Consider the following 19,321-nt stretch of genomic DNA (forward strand, 5'->3'; position numbering starts at 1 on the left):
TTACAGATAAGCATGAAACAATGAAGCTGAATATAGCCGTTCCATAATACAAACTTTCAGATGGAATGCGCCAGAGAGTAACGTAGGACCATTTATAATTATTTTATCAGTTGTGTTAGAATGTCGTTCTTTAATTTTATGGTGGTGCAATTTTTGTTCAATCGTGGCTCATTTTTTACATTTTTTGATGATTATTGGCCTAAAACCAAACTTCTCTCAGTTTGGGCTTATTTTAACTTAATGGGCGTCGTTTTGAAATTTTGACTAACCGGAGATTTTGAAAGTTTTCTGGCCGCCATTTTTTGCAACATTAAATAATGGCAAGACAGGTTTAACAAACCTCACGCCAAAAATGGACCGAAATGTTATTGGATACCGATATAGGGTATCAAATTTAACAATTTTTAGGTACAATTTGTTTTTAAATCTGATATTCTAACAAACATACGCTTATTTGATATTGTCTGATAAATAAACAAATATCCTTCACGAAGGCCAGATATTTGTAATAGTTTTGATTCGAAACCTTTCATTCTCATAAAATATTGCTCAACATAGTAAATAAAAATATATTCCAGCATTAATTCCAGAGCTCACTGATAGGATACCAGCTCGAGATAGTACCGGTCGACTATTTTTAGCATGCCTATCAATCCACAGGTTAATTGTGACTGATGGCTTCACCGGTGCGACATGTTTCCTGTTGCTCACACACAGGTTCCATTCACAAAATTGTTGCTTTAGTTTATTTACCTTTGGGGAATGCTGCCGCATGAATGAATTTCACCCAGTTTTGGCGTCTTCTGGGAGAGCCGCCTCCTATGAAGTGGCGAGCGTGGACTGGGTCAGTGAGAGAAAAAAAAAACTCAAACGCCACGTGAAACATGCGCGCTCCAGTAATTTCGATGACGTTTACAGTCGGCTGTCAGTCAGTGGTTTGTTGATCTTTAGTCTGCTGATTAAAATTCAATCGTTTCGGGCACTTACCTGGTTAAGGGATGTCAACAACACAGAAATTAAGTTACACAAGTTTTATTTGGTTTTATTCATTAACACAGTTTTCGCCCAAAATGGCCAAACCAAGTTTTAACTTCCAGAGCCGCAAACCAACTGTTTTCTATTTACTTTCCACTGCACTGTAAACAAGCGGTATGCGCGAGAAAGCGTCAAACTGATCCTCTCAGCTCTCGGCGAAAGAGCATTCGTGGCGGTATGCATGGCCAGCTGTGTGCGTGTACGTTGCTGCTCGCCATAAACAAAAATATTGTTTGAAAGTTACCGTTATTGGCGTTACTTTGTGTTACGATGGCAGATTTATACGGTTACGGCAAGATGGCAGCAGATGGTTTAAGCTTAAAGCTAGCGCTTTTCTTTACCGCTATGCCTTGAAATTACAATAACTTTCTGCATCAGAATCTAAACGAGTCTACAAATATTAGCTTTTTAAAATAGCATCGATTTAATACCGCACAAATAATAATTAATAATTTTGTTGTGATTTTTAAAATCTGTTAAAACATGAATGGTACATAGACTATTCAAATAAACCCGTTTCTATTACAAAATCAGCACACTCATTCAAAAATAGACTAAACTCTAATCAACTCTGAGTAAATATGTTGGCAAACTTTGGCTGTGAATCTGTAGCTACTGACGACGGAGTCTATGCTATCATACAATATAAAAGCTCTAATCACAACAAATACTACGCCATAAAAGCATGATTCTGGCATGGCACAAGCGACAAACATGCCAAGCGGAAGTTAATCAGACGGAGCTTAATTCTGATAGAACATCTCGTACACCGGTCTCGGTAGATGCTCGGCAATGATGGTCTGTAACTTTTCGTAACGCGATAACGGTGTGTAGCGGAACAGTGGGAACGAACGAATGATGGAATCGGTCAAAGCGCGCACCGTCGAGTGGAAATCACCGTCCTAATGAATAGAGGAAAACAGTTGATTTCATTCGCAAAAACTAACAAAAATGTCTACTTACGAGATTAACGTATTTTTCCAATGACCGTATCGCCTGTTCGAAATAATCCTCTCCGTACTCTGACTTCTGTTCGTCGCTGAGCAGCTCCCACATCGCCTTGGCCTGGTCCAGCATCGTTTTGTCGTCCAGCCAGGCATTGCCGGACGCGAACTCGCTAGCACAGACGATCGAAACGGTGACGGCGCGTTGCTTCAGCTCGTGACGCAGACAGGTCGCGAGACCCTCGATGGCCGCTTGAGTGGCACACTGCACTCCACGAACCGGCGACGGGATGTGGGCGATGGCCGATGACAGGAACACCACGCGACCACCGGCACGGCGGATTAGCGGTAACATGATCTGCGTCAGACGGGACACTCCTGTGCACGCTCGCCACAATTGGCAGATGAAGTTGCACGGCGGGGGGGCAAAACGAACGACAAAAACCAATCAATTTCAAGTAGATATTAAACTCCCACCCCCACCCCCCCCAGACGGCCACATGGATATTTGTTGTTATATATATATATATATAAATATGTTAGCATTAGCAGGCAGCCACACGGTGTGTAGCGCAAACTCACCTAAAACATTAATGTCGAAGGACTTTCGCATCACCGGGAACGGAATCCATTCGAGCTCGCCAAGGGCACACCACATGTCACAGTGTACAACCGCCCACAGACCGTCCGCCCCTTCCGGCAGGTGCTCAGTGATGTACAGCGAAGCCTCCAGCATCTGGGTTTTGTTCGGGAGCAATCGGGGGTAAACAAAGTATTACACTGATTAGTGCGACCCGGAATGTGATTGGAATTCGATTAGAGAGAGTTTTGTTGTGGTGTCGTTTGTGTAGATTTAATACTGATATGATTCGGTTAATTGAGTAAGTACTATCACCCATTGGATGGTGGAGTGCTTGATTATATTGTATTCAAACTTGCTCTAAGTTTTGATCAATTTCAGATAATTTGTTTCCGCATTTAGGAACATTTTTTTTATTAAACCAGGGACTTTTGATCGACAGCTTTAGAGTGACTGTTGATATTTTATCCTTCACTCATTGGAAGGCATAGCCTTCATCTATTCATCAATGATGACGGTCTAAAGCCTGTATAGTCGGCCGCGGCCTAAGGAATGGCCATTTGAAGCATCTGCTTTCCGCGTTTAAATATTTTGAAGCACATGTTACTGGACATGAAATAGTACTAGGAATCAGGGATGGTTCGATCACTTTGACTCAATTTTGATTCATTTGTTACTACCGTCTCAGCCGAGCAAAATTTGACAAAGTTAAGTATGAGACATTTGTAGAACTCGTTATTATTTACAGTTTTGTAGAATAAAGTGTTGCTGTAACTTTTGTAGTTACAGCGCTACAATGCTAGTACCTCTTTAGTAACTAAATGAACGTTCATTTAGTTACTAATGAGATACTAGCATTGTAGCACCGTAACTACAAAAGATACAGCAACACTTTATTCAACAAAACTGTAGATTTAGTTATTATCTACAAATGTCCCGTACATCAATTTGTCAAATTTTGCTTGGTTAGGACGCTACTGTCAAATGAATCAAAATTGAGACAAAGTGATCGAACCATCCCTGCTAGGAATTGGACTTGAAATCATCCGGACTTGGAATTGGGCCTAGAATTTAACTTGAAATTGGAATTAAATTAATCTAATTAATTAAATTAAAGTGAACCTAAAATTAGATTAGAAATTTAACTACAATTTAGTATTTTTGAATAATTTATAATTTTTAATTGAAGTTGAAATTTTATTTGCAATCGGGAAATGAAACTGTACTTGAATTTGGGATAATTTGGACTTAACCTTCTTCTTCTAATTCTAATTCTTCTAATCTAATTCTAATTAAATATACGTACTACAAAATATACGGTAACAATCCAACTTGATAAGTCTTTGTATGCGATAAGATTTGACTCAAAGCGATTAGTTTTATTATGCTATACAATTCTGTACTGAAAGTCGTTGGTCAATCACTTGCTATCGTCAAATACGACAGAATATAAACTTATGTGCGTTTCAATAGACTATATTTACGAACCAGAATTTATCAAAAGTCAATAATGATAATTTTCGTATATTGATATACGAGTTGGTGTTTGCTGGGTATGGTGTTATTAGCGGTTTCATGAAATTGGTCATGAGGATTACTAGAGGAACGTTATAAAACTTATGTGGATCTTCCTCCTTGTTGGAGACCCTTTCGACAACCCTCAGTGCTAATTCCCGTATGTCAAGTAACATGTATGACAAGTTTGGTGGAGAACGGTCGATGCGTTCTGTAGTTGTGGCGGAACATACACATGTTCAATTCTCACGTTCATTTTTATATATTTGAAGGATAAATTGGCCTCAAAACTGGAGTTAAGTATGTATTTTCACGCAATTAAATTAAAACAAATCGCCAAAATTATAAGCTATTCAATTTTTTGAATCCGGACATCCAGGGTACACCTTAGACCAGTGTGCCCCAGATCTAGAGGTGTGTGCCAGTCAGATTATCGGCGGCGGCGGCGCAGGAATTATTTTTATTCGGCGGCGTAGCCGGCGTGACGCCGTTCGTTACTATCGGCGGCGGCGTGCTTCAGCGTGTGAGTAGTTTACACCGTTAAATCACAGACAAATAGACTTAGCTCTTGGAAGAAAAATCTACAAAAATTATCGTACCTCACATTTAGCCTGAACACTAACACCATCTATGATCGACATTCCCAAATATCAAATAACAACAGGAATATCCCTCGAAGTGGCAAGTATTTTTTATGGGGAGTTCTCTTTCTTTCGTCAAAAAACGCCACTTTGTCCGAAACGGAGACATTCCCAACTAAGCCCAAATTTGATATGACGGTTTAATCGGTACGAAGAATGGAAAACGAGTGTTGTCTGTTTGTCTGTGGTTAAATTACCGCATTTCGTAGAAGTTTAAGTACAATCTTTTTAAAAATCGAACTAAAGTTGACAAGTAAAACAAATCTTAATAATGCTTATTTTGTGAATGATTTTTAATGACCCTTAAATCACAAACAGACATAACTCTTGGAAGAAAAATTATATTTAGCCTGAATATTAGCACCATCTATGATCGACATTCCCAAATATCAAATAGCATCATGGGTATTCCTAGAAGTGGCAAGTATTTTTCATGGGGAATTCCCCTTCTTTCGTCAAAAAGCGCCACTTTGACCAAAACGGAGACATTCCCAACTAAGCCAAAATTTGAAATGACAGTTTAATCGGTACGAAAAATGGAAAACGAGTGTTGTCTGTTTGTCTGTGCTTAAATCTTTGAATTGTTTTTTATTTGTATGTTTGCGAATACGCGATAAGGTAGACACTAGTACGTAAAAGGCAGGGAAGATTGGGATACGCACCCCATATTTCGATTTTATGCCATGCATATGAACGTCCTATAGATCGAATTTAAATTTCAGTTTTCTGCCAATGTGCTTTTTTTTTAAATTAAATTTTAAATCGACGCGTTCTGGAGTTATGGCGGAACATGCACATACATGTTCAATACTCATGTTCATTTTTATATATTTGGAAGATAAATTGGCCTCAAAACTGGAGTTAAGTATGTATTTTCACGCAATTAAATTAAAACAAATCGCAAAAATTATAAGCTATTCAATTTTTTAAATCCGGACAGCCAGGGTACTCCTCTGACCAGTGTACCCCAGGTCTGAGCACGCTAGTGGATTGAACGTTCTCCAATCAAAAGGCTTTTTGGTACAATCTTGCAGGAAATTGATCTAATTTTTTGTAAATTTTTATGTAGAAATGTGGACGTACGCTTGCCAAAATAATTATAATACGTTGCAAATATAATTTGCTTCCAATGGAAAATAAATTGAAACTTTGTTAAGTTTATAAATTAGATCATCGAACGTTTAGAAGTTGATCATTCATATAGTCTACACTAATTTTTAAGCGTTAGGTCATTTTTCAAACTGATTTTCCTATATTTAAAACAAAAATTTTCATAAGATACAAAAATATTTTTAGTAAGATCCAATTTAGTTCTACAACTTTGCCAAAAACAGCAATCAAATCTTTCTATAAATATTAGAGATACCTATGTTTCTTGTGTATGTTTTTAATGCGATGTTGAATTCGCGATGATTTTGCATACAAACTTTCTAACAAAAAGACAAATTTGGTGACAGAGAATAATCTTGTGAATTTGCCGGCGAAACAATTATTTTTTTTTTTATTTTACTAGGTTTTGCTTTTGTACTATTTACGATTTCTCAAAAATCAATGGCTTCATGAATTGTCTTTTCTTGAATTCTACTACCTACAGTATAAAACTAAGACATAATTTATTTAAGAATGTAAATGGATTTTATTCAAATCACGTCCCTTCAACTGTCCGTAATACGTAGAAAGTAGATTACTTCGCTCGGTAGAAGTTCTAACTCAATTTATAAATTTAAAAAGAAATCCTTTAAAGGAACATTCTCTCAGTAAACCCGCAAGTATTTCCCCACAGGCACACAACCGGTGTGCAAAATCTAGATAATCCAAACGAGAGAAAACAAAGCTGCTGCGTCAGGGGATGACAATTCCTGCTGAGACATTTCCCTGCATATTTCATCAAACTTCGATGCACCGCACCGGTCGGTGCTGTGGCACCGGAAACAGTACCGGCTACTGGCTACTGGCAACATCCAGCGAGGATCTGGAAACCGGAGCTAATTTATAACCGTATGTGTCCATTTTACTGTGTTTTATTTTCCCCATCCGTGCATCGGAGGAACATAAAGGTAAAGTGAATGATGAGGAAGCGACTGACTCTTGAAAGCAATTTGTTAGGAAAGAGCAAAATGCACAGCAAATGGGATCAAGGTAAGATTACCAGAGGATTCCACTGTAGGTGTACATCGTCTAGAGCTGTCTGGCAGCTTGTCTGCCCATCAGATTGTGTATCGGAGCGCACTGGTGTTGTGTTCTTCTACCGGGGCACTGTGGCTGCCTCTACTGGTGCATGCAATTCATTTGGGTGAGTGATGCGATAGGACAAACGAACGAACGGAACGGAACGAACGGTCTGGGAAATTGGGAGTCGCGGGGGTTTATCGGTGTGGGTCGAGTTTTGCCAAACAAAGAACAACTCGTACCACTTTAGGTGTCGCTTTGCTGGAAACTTAAAATGCTTCAAATTCAAACAACGAAGTCAAGATCTCCGGTGCTGCAGGTGTGCGGTTTGGTTCGGTCCTCAGTCAGGTATTTGGGACAGCATCGCGCTTGGAATAGTTCACCGGAGCTTGATGATATGCTGCTGTTTTAGTACTTCTATGGCTTGAGTTTCGGTTACAATTGATTCTATCGTAATTTTCGTTTATTTTCACACTCTATTCAAAATAGTTTTCACCTTTACTGGTTGAGTGTAAGTTTTACAATTTTAATTTGAAATTACGGTAATTTCAAACTAATAAAATGAAATTTACTTTCGAGCAACGTTACTAATCTCATCCTATGTCAACAATATCAGCTGATTTCCTTTTCAGGAGATAGGGGTTTTGCAAAATTTGCAATGCAAATTGGGTTGCCATTTAAAGCATTAACCAAACAATCGAAAACTCCACCGTCCGTAGCCTGCGCGTGCTATCTGGAACGGACCTTTTTCTTCGACCGAATATCCCTTTCGGATGATTTTTTTTTCATGCCAATTACGATCTTCGCTGCCTGTCACAAGCGAACGTAAATTTCTCGGACGATGCAAAATGTCAACCTTACTCGTCTTACCGCTGGCGCTGCCCGCCGCAGCATCCTTTCGCTGGATTTTTTCGATTCATAAATTGATACTTATGATAGGGTCCTCTTTCCCCATTAATTTTTTATTTCTCCAGCCGCACTTCGGAAAAGCGTCCGCTCGATGTCCGCTGGGAGAGAAAAAGAATTCAGCCCGTAATAACGTTAGTGTAAAGCTTTTACGCCCGCTTCTCTGCTGGACATTTGAACGATCCAATCCCCAATCACTTGTGTATTTATTTTCCTTTCCGCAGGGTTCACATCCTTGTAGACAGTTTCTTTCTTCTCGCTGTTGGTTGAAAATTAAGAAATATAGAACAATATCTCAATTTGGCGTAGCTCCGTGGTTCGAAGCGGGTGTGACACGCAGGGGAGTGTCGCAACGGTGACGGGTGATATCATGGCAAGTCTGGCGTCTCCAGCCGCCTACACAGTGATTGAATTCCGCCATACACTCACTGCACTGTTCAATGATGACTCCGGGTCGGAACACGAGTACATACGACGACGAATTTGCAGAGGGAATCCGAAGTAAACTATTGCGCCACCCTGGCGTAGAGTTTTTTCCCAAAAAGGTGTTTCAAACTTGGACATAAAAAGTTCGCAAATCCACGTATGCCGGCTAGAGTCAGCGCCAGCCCAGCAATAGGAGGACATGTGGGTGGACTGTCATAGATCCCGGTGCCGATGATGGGCGAATGGATGCTATTTTTTGTCCTACACGCGTGTGTTGGTAGCGCCGCCGGTTTTTTTTGGGCGTCCATTAATTCGAGAAGATTTAAAATTTAATAATATTCCATTTGGTCGAGACAACATATCTACACAACAAAGAACACGGTCTGACCTCGTGCAATGACAAAAGGTTCGGCCGGCCGCTCCGCCCCGGGGCGCACGTGGTGTCCGTTTTTTTTTTTGCTCTGCCCGGCCAAGGTTGCAAGCGCTTCGGCGAAGGTTTAATTATCTAAAGTTGATTAACTTTGCCGGGGCGTTTGTTCTGAAAATTGACAAATTGTTTCTTGCAATAGAAAGCACAAAAAAGTCACGAATACGTGGACAGTGGGACACAGGATGAGAAAGGAATACCAACAACGTCGGGCCGGTGTGGGTTACGGATGATACGGTCCGACTTGCAGTGGATCGAAGTTTCTTAGCAGCAACATGTTTCAGTCTGTACTTATTTATTCTTAATTGATTTGTTTATGTATGAAGTTTGTTGTTTCCGAAGACTTTGTAGAGTGTAACGGTGTACGTTCTATTTTCGTTGATCAGAGGAGTTGATCCACCAGAAAATTTGTTCGTTATCCACTGAGTATCAGACACGACTATTTACGTATTAAAAGTTAAACCCAGTTTTTTCGTGCATTTCGATTTTATGTGACTTTACTATTTATTATTATTTATAGTTCACCATCCAGTAGGGCAGCAGCTTGTTGCTTTCTACTTCTGGTGATGTTTAATTTGTTCAAGGACCACCGCTACTGTGGCACGTTTTCAGGCTACATCGGCCTAATTAACAACTGACGGGTGAAGTACACAGTGTATTTCATTTCAGTTACTGTGTGTTGTGGTTTGTTAGTTTAAGCGGTTGGTAGTAGTAAGCAGAATTGTAGGTACCTGCACTTCCGATGTGACATCCAGTTGAATTGGCTTCAGTCGTCCGGATGAGAGTGCTTTCAGTGTGCCGGCATCCAGATTATCCTCTAAATTTTTGAAGGCAGCAAATACCGTGAAGCCAAGATCGTCGAGCCGTTTGGCTAAAGCACGAGCCAGCATTGATTCGCAACCAGTGATTAGAACGCTCTTGCCCAAGGGAGAAACCTGCGGAAAAGAAAGATAATGTTGCTCAATTTAAATAGAAATCAATACAGTCTTACAGAAATTTGGTAAAGCTCGTTCTAATGCCATATAACATCTGGTATAACATATAACAATATAAAACATATAACAACGTTCATAATGTGCTCAGACATTTTTAATTAATTTTTTGTAGCGGTAGTTTTTACAATCGATGGATGACGGTAGAAGAAAGTAATGAAACAAAGGTGTTTTATAGTATGGAAACAGACTGGGACAAGTGGGAAAAAGCAGAAAATAAGGTAACGGAGGGTTATTGAAACAACGCTTATTAAGTAAGTGTACCGTTCCTTTTTACCCAAGTTGGGCCTGGGGAACGCGCGGATCGAACCAAGCTAGAATGGGAACCAATTATAATCGGATTCGAGGGGGGCTCCGTAGCCACAAGGTTACCGAGTCTGCTTTGACAGGCGGATGGTCGTGGGTTCGAATCTTAGTAGAATCAAGTCATTATGCCAAGTGACTTTAGCATGGGTTTATTCTCAGGCCCCTCATTTACCCTTCCTTCATGTTGGGTTCTGTATTTACCCACTGAAGCCTCTTGACAGTGCAAAAGTCCCTCCTATAGTGAAGTGTACTGGTCAGAGGAACGAATGAGTCCCCGCCAGGGACGGCCATAATATGAGATAGTACTGGCAGCGAGGAATAAGTGGGTAAAGCAGATCAAGCTTTGAAGGAAGAGTAAACCCCAATACTCAGAAGCACGCATAAAAAAAATTAAAAGGCATATCGCTCATTCAATAGCGATTACAGCAAAAAGAAATGCAGTGCAGGTCATACAGCAAACACCCGGGCGATATCACAATAGATCAACTAACCGGTGACAACTAAAATTTTGGATTTTTTTTCTCAAGCTGGCAAAAAAAGTCAAAAATATATGAAAAAGATCTGATCCACTGAAATTAAAGATACATTATCCATTGTTGAAAAAAAATTAGTGTACATTTGAAAACGGTCCTAATCGGTTGTTCGGCAAAGCTTTCGTTTGACGTCGAAACAGGAGCGTTGTACGGCCGTCATGTCAACTTTGCGAATGTATCTCTTGATTCTACCAATCAACTGTTTGCAATTTGTGGCTCTCCAGTTATTTTTGTACATTAGGGAACTCAAAATCCCGAAGAAATCTTCGATTGGGCGCACTGAGACAGATTTTTCGGGTCGTGGTTTTTGGGTAAAAATGGGATCGAATAGGTATTCAAGAACGATTGTGTTTTTTTGGCGCAATGCAATCATGCTCTTTCCGGCCAAAACACGTATTGTCCATCTGCATGATGTTTTTGTAGAAACGAGATCAAAATTTTCTACAAACATTCGTCTGGTGCATCTTAATCGATAGCCAAACCAGAGGGCTTGTTGTTGAAGAAACGAGAAAGAGAACGATGTCCTCCTGCGTCCGTAATATTGGCTGGTCTTCCACTACCTTGCTTGCGCATAGTTGTTGGGCATGTTAGGATATGGTAAACAGTCGAAGCCGCAACATATTCGATTTTCAAATGTTCTATCGTATACTTTTTGCCGAGATATCTGTGGCAGTTCGTAGAAGTGTACAACGCGCTCCCGAAATGCTTCTTATTTCGACGTCATTTTAAGCAAAACAAGGCAAGCATAAAAAAGAGGAGAGAAAAAGCTAACACATACATACTCTCATTTCTCTCTGAGCTCGTTTGTTGTGGAGCATAGGGGCCTCAAAAAAAATTCCAAAATTTTAGTTGTCACCCGTTATAATGAAAATAAAAAAATAACTTTTTTGTGTTAGGAAATATTGACATAGTTTCTTCGGCAAAGTTGTAAATATTGTCAAAATAAGCAACTTTTCTGAAGTAATAAAATTTCTACCTTTACCGGGTGCTGAACTATAGGGTATATTCTTTAAAACTTCTTTAAAAATTGGTTTTTCATACTTAGCTTTTCTTAGTTGCATTTTACAAGAATACAAAGTTCTAGACAATTAGGCCATTGCAAATCATATTAAAAGTTTTTGTCACGCCCCCCCCCCCCTTGGAAATTGCCTTGAAAAATCGGGGGGCAAAAAATTAATTTGTAGGATATGAGTCAAATTTCTTTTTATAAAATCAATTGTCTGTGGGGTCTACAGTCTGAAAAACTCGAAAGATGAGTCTCCGAGTTGAATTAACGCTTCTAGCACGAAACAGAAATGGAAATTCGAACAATGGAACTTACGAAAATCGTCCAAAAAAAATTTCCTTCGTTTTTGTCTTTTTTCGTATATTTTTGCATAGAAAATAATAACGTATATATTATAAGCAAGAATAGATTCGGTTTTCACGTTTAAACCTTAAATAAAAATTCTTAAAATCCATGTTTTTTTGCTCGATTAAAAAATTCACTTTATTTTTTTTTTTTGGGGTGAAATGAGGCAAGTGGATTTATGAAATCAGTGCTTCATCTTAAAGCTTAGGTCGAGTACTATAAACTAGTATGGGTTCCGCTTGTTCTCAACCACCCAGACGAGTGTACGGCAAGCCTACGTTTTATGTGTTTCGCATTCGCTAAAGGCTTGATACACGTCCAGTTTTTTTGTGTTAGTAGATAGAAACATAGTTTCTTCGACAAAGTTATATAAAACATGAAAGTAAAAAATTTTACTAAAGAAATAACATTTCAATCTCTATCGAGTGCAGAGCTATAGAGCATTTTCTTTGAAAATTCTTTAAAAATACGTTTTTCATATTTAGCGTTTGTTGGTTGCATTTTACAAGAGTATATGGTTCTAGGAGATTATTGAAAGACTCAAAACACATGTTTTTGCAGAAGGTTTCAAATCTTTAGGACCTTTCCTTACAAAGTTATCGCTTAATTAAGCTTTATTTTTCTTTAACTTCATGAGCCAAACTTTAACTTATAAGCGATAGCTTTGTAAGTAAATGTTCACGAGATTTGCGGTCTTCTGCAAAAAACGTGTATTTTGAGAGCTTCGATAATTGCCTGATTCGATAATTGTCGCTTATTTTTATAATATTTACAACTTTACCGAAGAAACTATGTCAATATTTCCTAACACAAAAAAGTTACTTTTTCTATTTTCGTTGTAGTAAGCGATGACTAATTTTTGACAGTTTTAGATTAAGGGGGATATTCATACGAACAAAAGTGCTGAATACCATAAATGATAAAATGAAAACAAAAGACACTAGTAGTTTTCATTCTAGGAAAATTTACATTTAGGATTTTTAAAGTCGTTCAAGGCTAATAAACTTTACAGGTATATGTGTATATAGTTACCTATGCAAAGTTTTACTCTGATTTTCTGTGTTAAGACCATGAAAATTAGGGTTAAATAGATCCATTGAATGTCATATAAAATATCTTTATTTCAAAATAGAATCTAGCCCAGCGGAATTTAGAGATAATGACCAATACATCTTTTTATATCCAAAAAATTAGGGTTAAGCCTATATCATTTGGCCTTTAGCCTTTGCCCCTTGGTGTTTAGTTTTGATTGACAACAAGTAGCGTTTAGCTTTTAGCTTTCAGCTATCAACCGTTAACCTCTCACCATTAGCTCCTATCCTTTATCATTTAACCCTTGGCCTTTATCATTTAACCCTTAGTCCTTTGCCCTTAGCCATTAGTCTTTGGTCTTCAGCTTTTTGTCTTTAGCTATTAGTCTTTAGCCATTGTTCTTTAGTCTTTGGTTTTTAGCCTTTAGCCTTTTGCCTTTTTCCTTTTGCCTTTTACTTTTTGCCTTTTGCCTTTTGTCTTTTGCAGTTAACCTTTAGCCCTTGTTATTTAGTCTTTAGTTTTTAGCCTTTACACTTTTGCCTTTAGTCTTTAGCCTTTAGCCTTTATTCTTTAGCTTTAACCTTTTGCCCTTGTTCTTCAGTCTTCAGTCTTTAGTCTTTAATCTTTAGCCTTCACCCTTTAGTCTATTTGCTTTTCGTACTTTTTTTGTACCCTTCAGTGCGAAAAATAATGGTGTAAGAGGATTATAGCAAGACCGATGAATAAGGAGTTGGAGGACATTTTCAACATTGGCAGTGGATTCGGAGGATCGGAGGGCCCTTGACAAGGAAACTGCCATCTATCTGGCGTCGACTAATGGCAGCAAGATGATAAAAACTTGTAAATACAAGCGGCAGAGGTTAACGGAAACGGTATATCGATTAGCCATTTGGGATCCTCTGTGAGGATTATCTCTATACAGAACTGATCACGGCTCAGCAATATTCCATACAAGACGTTCTACTAATTACTAATACTAATACTAAGGAACAAGACGAAGAGGGGCACAGCGAGCGAGGTGGCAAGACCAGGTGGAGCGAGATCTGGCGAGCACTGGGTGCCCGCGGAACTGGAGATCAGTTGTCATGGACCGAAACAGATGGAGAAATTATACTGCGCAGGCCTTGTCATAAGACGTTAGGCCAATTAATAACAACAACAACAACGTTCTACTAATTATAATACAGCAACATAGAACATCTCTAGATTTAAGTTTATTTTTAGAACGTACTCTAGTAGTTCTACGTTGTAATTCAACATGGCGCGACATTAAAAAAACTTCTACAATTGGATTAAGCTATCAATTTTAATCATCTCATTTCTACCATTAAATAACAAATAAAATTGGAAAATTTCCATTAACGAGCTCCACCGATCAGTTTTTCACTGGAAAATTCCACTCTCACTGTTTCCGACAAGTGATGGGCCAATACAGGACGAAAATGCCGAATCTTTGCCTTCCATTTGCCCACACAGAAAAAAACAACAACCATCACAGGTAGGCTGCCTCTGCCTTGCTTCCGTTCCTTTCGTATGGCAGGATGCGTGTTAAACATCATCATAAGGTCTATCGTGCCTGCCAGGTTGTTATGGAACGATACCGAACCAGAAGCAGGCACATACCTACCGGTAGGCACGCGCCTTTTTTATTTATCATCTTCCCCACCTTCATGTTACGGGGTAGACACTGTTGAACAGTTTCACTTAACTATTTACAATATAAGTATAGGCGACAAAATTGCGTTTGCATTTTGGTGGAGATGTTCCTGAGGCATCTCGGTCCATTTTGAACGCATAGCCTAGTTTGCTTTATCTCATGTATTGTCTGCCTTCACCGAATTAGGCTGTTCCAACAAATACCGATTTCTCAGTATTCTATTTTGCGTTATTGCTCCTTCAATCTTTCATTTCACCTTGACTAGCTCAAAAATGGCTATCAAGAATAAATGTTGAACAAGGCAGTTTTACATTTCTTTCCCAGAACTTGTTGCTTTGATCCAATCCCAGAAGGTTGTTTGATCCAATTATATATTATTCTCCTGTGTCAACTCCAATGGCTGCGGAAAACCCCAATCGGAATGCAAATTACGCTGCTGGCAGTGAATTCTCGGTTAATTTAGAACCAAATCAAACTCATCGGACGCCCATCGCCGTCGGGTTGAAAGTCATTTCACCACCTTAATGAGTACCGAAAATTCCCATTACGGTTGTGAAAATACCGCTGTGAGCTGCCGGATGGTGACTGATCCCAACTCGGAAAATTTAACAGCTTGCTTTCGTGAACCGAATCGAAACATGGTAACTGACACGCCGGAAAACTGTTAATCATCGGAATTACCAAGACAAATCCTTGCACCTACGCTTCTACCGGTCCTACAGGTATACCGGCGCGGTGCACAGCTCCGATTACCTGCCGGATTCAAGCTCGAGCCGTCAGTCATTATTTCCCGTTGATGGTTCCGTCCGTCGGGTCGGGCGCTGCTGATATGCAACTCCGGATTTCGCCAGTAGGAGTAGGTGGAGAATCGCGGGATGTTTTATTCATGTTAGCTTTCTTGTACCGTATCGTGAAAGGAATCCAAAAATTAAACTTATGTTTACTGCCAAAATGATCCCGGGAAGGTGGGAAAAACTATAGCCATCATTTTGTTTTTGTTTGTGTGGGTGTACGTAATTAAACATGTTCGAACGAGTTTCGGAAAAGTTGTTTCACGAAGGGGTAATAAAACTCTGTTAAATCGGATACTTTCCTAGCAAGAAAAAACAAACACACATTCAAGTCTGTCTGACTGCAATTCTTTCCGTTTCCATCGTAAAAAGAATGGAAAAACCTACACAACAGCCAACCGGGCCAGCCGAAAAAATACACACACGTGTCAGGTCATGTTTTCTTACGACCCATCAGTGCATCCCGAAGAACAAACCCACCCACTACCACGCCTTCACCGACCGACCGACCGCCGCTCGATGATCAAACAGCAGAAATGCCAAAAGTTTCGCTTCGGAAAAATCATCATTCCACTTATTTCCATATCATCTGATTTCACATTCGCATCAGCTTTTGTCGTTCGTCTCGTCCGGGCTTCAAACGTCTGCCCGTGAAGAACGAAAAGCGAGCGAGCTTGAAACACGGCGAGTCGGCGAGTGAGTGAGTGAGTGAGTGAGTGAGTGGCACGCAGTCAGTCCATGGACCGTGGAAGACGCTAGGCAAAAACGCCCACATCCCGTCACGGAAACCCCACTTGTCAGTTCGCCGCAGCAGCGCACGGCCGGAAGGTTAGCTTTGGGTAGCCCGAAGTTGGCGGATCACTTGCTTTATTATAATATCGTAAAGCAACCTCAGTCTACCACGCAGCCATCAGGGTGTGCCTCTTTCGCCGGACCTTCGTTTGATGTTTATAAATAGTTTCCCACTCAAATTTTCCGGGTTCTTTTTCCACCGTTGATCCCAGAGTGTTCCCTGCTTCCTTATCGGTAAAAAAAAACCATTGGCGTTCATTACATTCAGAGTGACTTCGAGGTAGTTTCGCTCTGAGAAGGGACAACCAATTTTTGATGTTAATTTTTGGGTTCGTTCTACATTCTTCAATGATAATAAATGTCATCCCGCTCTGAGAAGGGACAACCAATTTTTGATGTTAATTTTTGGGTTCGTTCTACATTCTTCAATGATAATAAATGTCATCCCCCAACAGATCTTTTAGTATAGAATAGCAGTGAGCCGACAGCAATGGTAGGGATATAAAAAGTTGAAATGGTGAGCTAATCGAAGCATATCTAAAAGGAAAATTTGCATAGGTTACCATATCTGTTGATTGAAAATCATGTGTTCACATTTTTGAGGGGTAATATTCGTGTGTCGGTAGAATCTGGAACATAATCCTTTCGTATTTTAGGGGAGGTTCGGATACCGCAAGGATACTGAGTTTCCTATGACATGCGAGAGATCGTGGATTCGAATCTTCGTAGAATCAGGTCATTCGATGGGAAGTAACTTTAGCATGGATCTATTCTCGAGTCTCTCATTACTCTTCCTTTATACTGAATTCTATATTACCCAGATAAAACCTCTTGAGTCGTAATGGTGCATAAGTCACTATTAGAGGTTAAGTGTTCTGGTCAAAGTAGCGTAATGAGTCCTCGCCAGGGATTGCTGTAATTGGAGATAGTACTGGCAGTGATGAACGAGTGGGTAAAGTAGAGCAAGTATTGAAGGAGGGATAAGCCCCACTGCACACAGTATATAAAATTAATAATAAGGACTCACTCAATAGCGATTATGACAACATAATGCAGTGAGGTTATATAGAAAAAGAGCAAACATTTAACGATTTTTAAAATCAAGCGTGTTATATTGATGCTATCCAGTCCTGTTCTATCCCGCTCGAGCGTATTCCATTCTGACAGTTTGCTTACTCCGGAATTGTAACGGCGAAAGACACCTTCGTGGGTTTCTGTGGGAGTTGAATGCCCCTGGTACAGAATATCGTTTATCCCAGCATCAGGACATGCCTCGCGCACCAAATGAATAGGAACTGTTCGGTGAGTCATAGTGTCGACAAGTATCGGTGTAGTCTAGTAAATTTCTTCCAAAATTTGTACTTTTTTAATATATGGTTCGGTTTAACCATAGATGCATTGAATGATTCGGTACGACCATATATGGATTAAATGATTCGATACGATCATTGTTGTATGAAGTACCTGATTCGGTACGACCATCGATAAGTGAAATAGTTTGGTACGATCATAGTTGAATGATGTATATGGTTCTGTACAACCATAGATGTTTTAATTGGTTCGGTACGACCATAGATGAATTAAATGATTCGTTACGATCATTTTTGCCATGATGATCATGTTTGCCTCCAGTTGGCTTTGAGGTATGACGCTGGCCTAATAAGCCAGTCGCCGTATGTTCGAATTTCGGTTGGGAGAGGCTGTTAGAGTCAATAGGATCGTAGCAACTGGTCCTGCAATTGTCCTGTACTCTAACAGCTGGCCGCGAAGTCTGTAGTATAAAAACAAAAAGTTAAGTTTCGATACCGGAATGTAGCACCTAGGTTTTGCTTTTACGATCATTTTTGATGAAACATATAGTTCGGTACGACTCAGATGAATTAAATGATTCGGCATGATCATTGTTGAATGAATGATATGGTTCGGTACGACCACAGACGAATTGAGTGGTTTAGTACGATCATCGTTGAATGAAGTAATGGCTCGGTGCGACCACAGTTGAATGAAAAGCTATGGATTGGTAAAACCATAGACAAATGAAATTGCTTGATACGACTAATGAAATAAAATGGTTTTATATGATTACTAGCCGACCCGACAAACTTCGTATTGCCACAAATTAAACTGTGTTGTACATAAATCGTGAATCTCGGATGACCTTTACCACAATCTCGAGTTTTGCAAGTTTCTGAGGAGTTCATGGGTGTTTTAATATACAAATTGTCCTCACAGTAAAGTAGAAAACAACTCCTCCAACTTCTAGAGTTAAGAGAAAATTTGTATTTCATTTGTATAGGAGCCCCAGCCCTCCTAAAGCAGAGAGAGGTTTCAATTCACCATAGAAAACATTCTTGTCTCCAAAAACACCCACATGTTATTTTTCTTTTGTATGGGCCCCCCTCCTAAACAGGTAAGGGGTCCTAATTCATCATAGAAAAAATTCATGCCTCTAAAAACACACACATGCCAAATATGGTTCGATTTGATTAATTAGTTCTCGAGTTATGAGGAAATTTGTGTTTCATTTGTATGGGAGCCGCCCTCTTAGTGGGGGAGGGGTCTCTAACCATCATAAGAACCTTCCCTGGCACCAAAAACCTCTACATACAAATTTTCACGCTGATCGGTTCAGTAGTTTTCGATTCTATGCGGAACATAGGAATAGACAGACAGACAGACAGACAGACAGACAGACAGACAGACAGACAGACAGACAGACAGACAGACAGACAGACAGACAGACAGACAGACAGACAGACAGACAGACAGACAGACAGACAGACAGACAGACAGACAGACAGACAGACAGACAGACAGACAGACAGACAGACAGACAGACAGACAGACAGACAGACAGACAGACAGACAGACAGACAGACAGACAGACAGACAGACAGACAGACAGACAGACAGACAGACAGACAGACAGACAGACAGACAGACAGACAGACAGACAGACAGACAGACAGACAGACAGACAGACAGACAGACAGACAGACAGACAGACAGACAGACAGACAGACAGACAGACAGACAGACAGACAGACAGACAGACAGACAGACAGACAGACAGACAGACAGACAGACAGACAGACAGACAGACAGACAGACAGACAGACAGACAGACAGACAGACAGACAGACAGACAGACAGACAGACAGACAGACAGACAGACAGACAGACAGACAGACAGACAGACAGACAGACAGACAGACAGACAGACA

General features: G+C 39.9%; 2 protein-coding genes across 2 annotated transcripts in view; both read right to left on the minus strand.

Annotated features, from left to right (window-relative positions):
- The window catches only part of LOC128734351 (dehydrogenase/reductase SDR family member on chromosome X), a 48,953-nt gene extending 47,821 nt beyond the window's left edge, over nt 1-1,132 (minus strand). Inside the window, exon 1 of the mRNA XM_053828511.1 lies at nt 988-1,132. The gene's annotated coding sequence lies outside the window, so the exon portion shown is untranslated. The remainder of the gene's footprint in view (nt 1-987) is intronic.
- Nucleotides 1,133-1,778: 646 nt separating this feature from the next.
- LOC128735111 (D-beta-hydroxybutyrate dehydrogenase, mitochondrial) lies at nt 1,779-17,408 on the minus strand. Its single transcript, XM_053829604.1, has 5 exons — nt 17,274-17,408; nt 9,375-9,578; nt 2,562-2,715; nt 1,999-2,357; nt 1,779-1,937 (listed from the first exon to the last, which is right to left on the minus strand). Exons 1-5 carry the CDS (start codon nt 17,406-17,408, stop codon nt 1,779-1,781), a joined length of 1,011 nt encoding a protein of 336 aa, XP_053685579.1.
- Between the last annotated feature and the right edge of the window lie 1,913 nt (nt 17,409-19,321).

The sequence above is a fragment of the Sabethes cyaneus genome, chromosome 2 (genome assembly GCF_943734655.1).
Source record: "Sabethes cyaneus chromosome 2, idSabCyanKW18_F2, whole genome shotgun sequence".
Lineage (NCBI taxonomy): Eukaryota > Metazoa > Arthropoda > Insecta > Diptera > Culicidae > Sabethes > Sabethes cyaneus.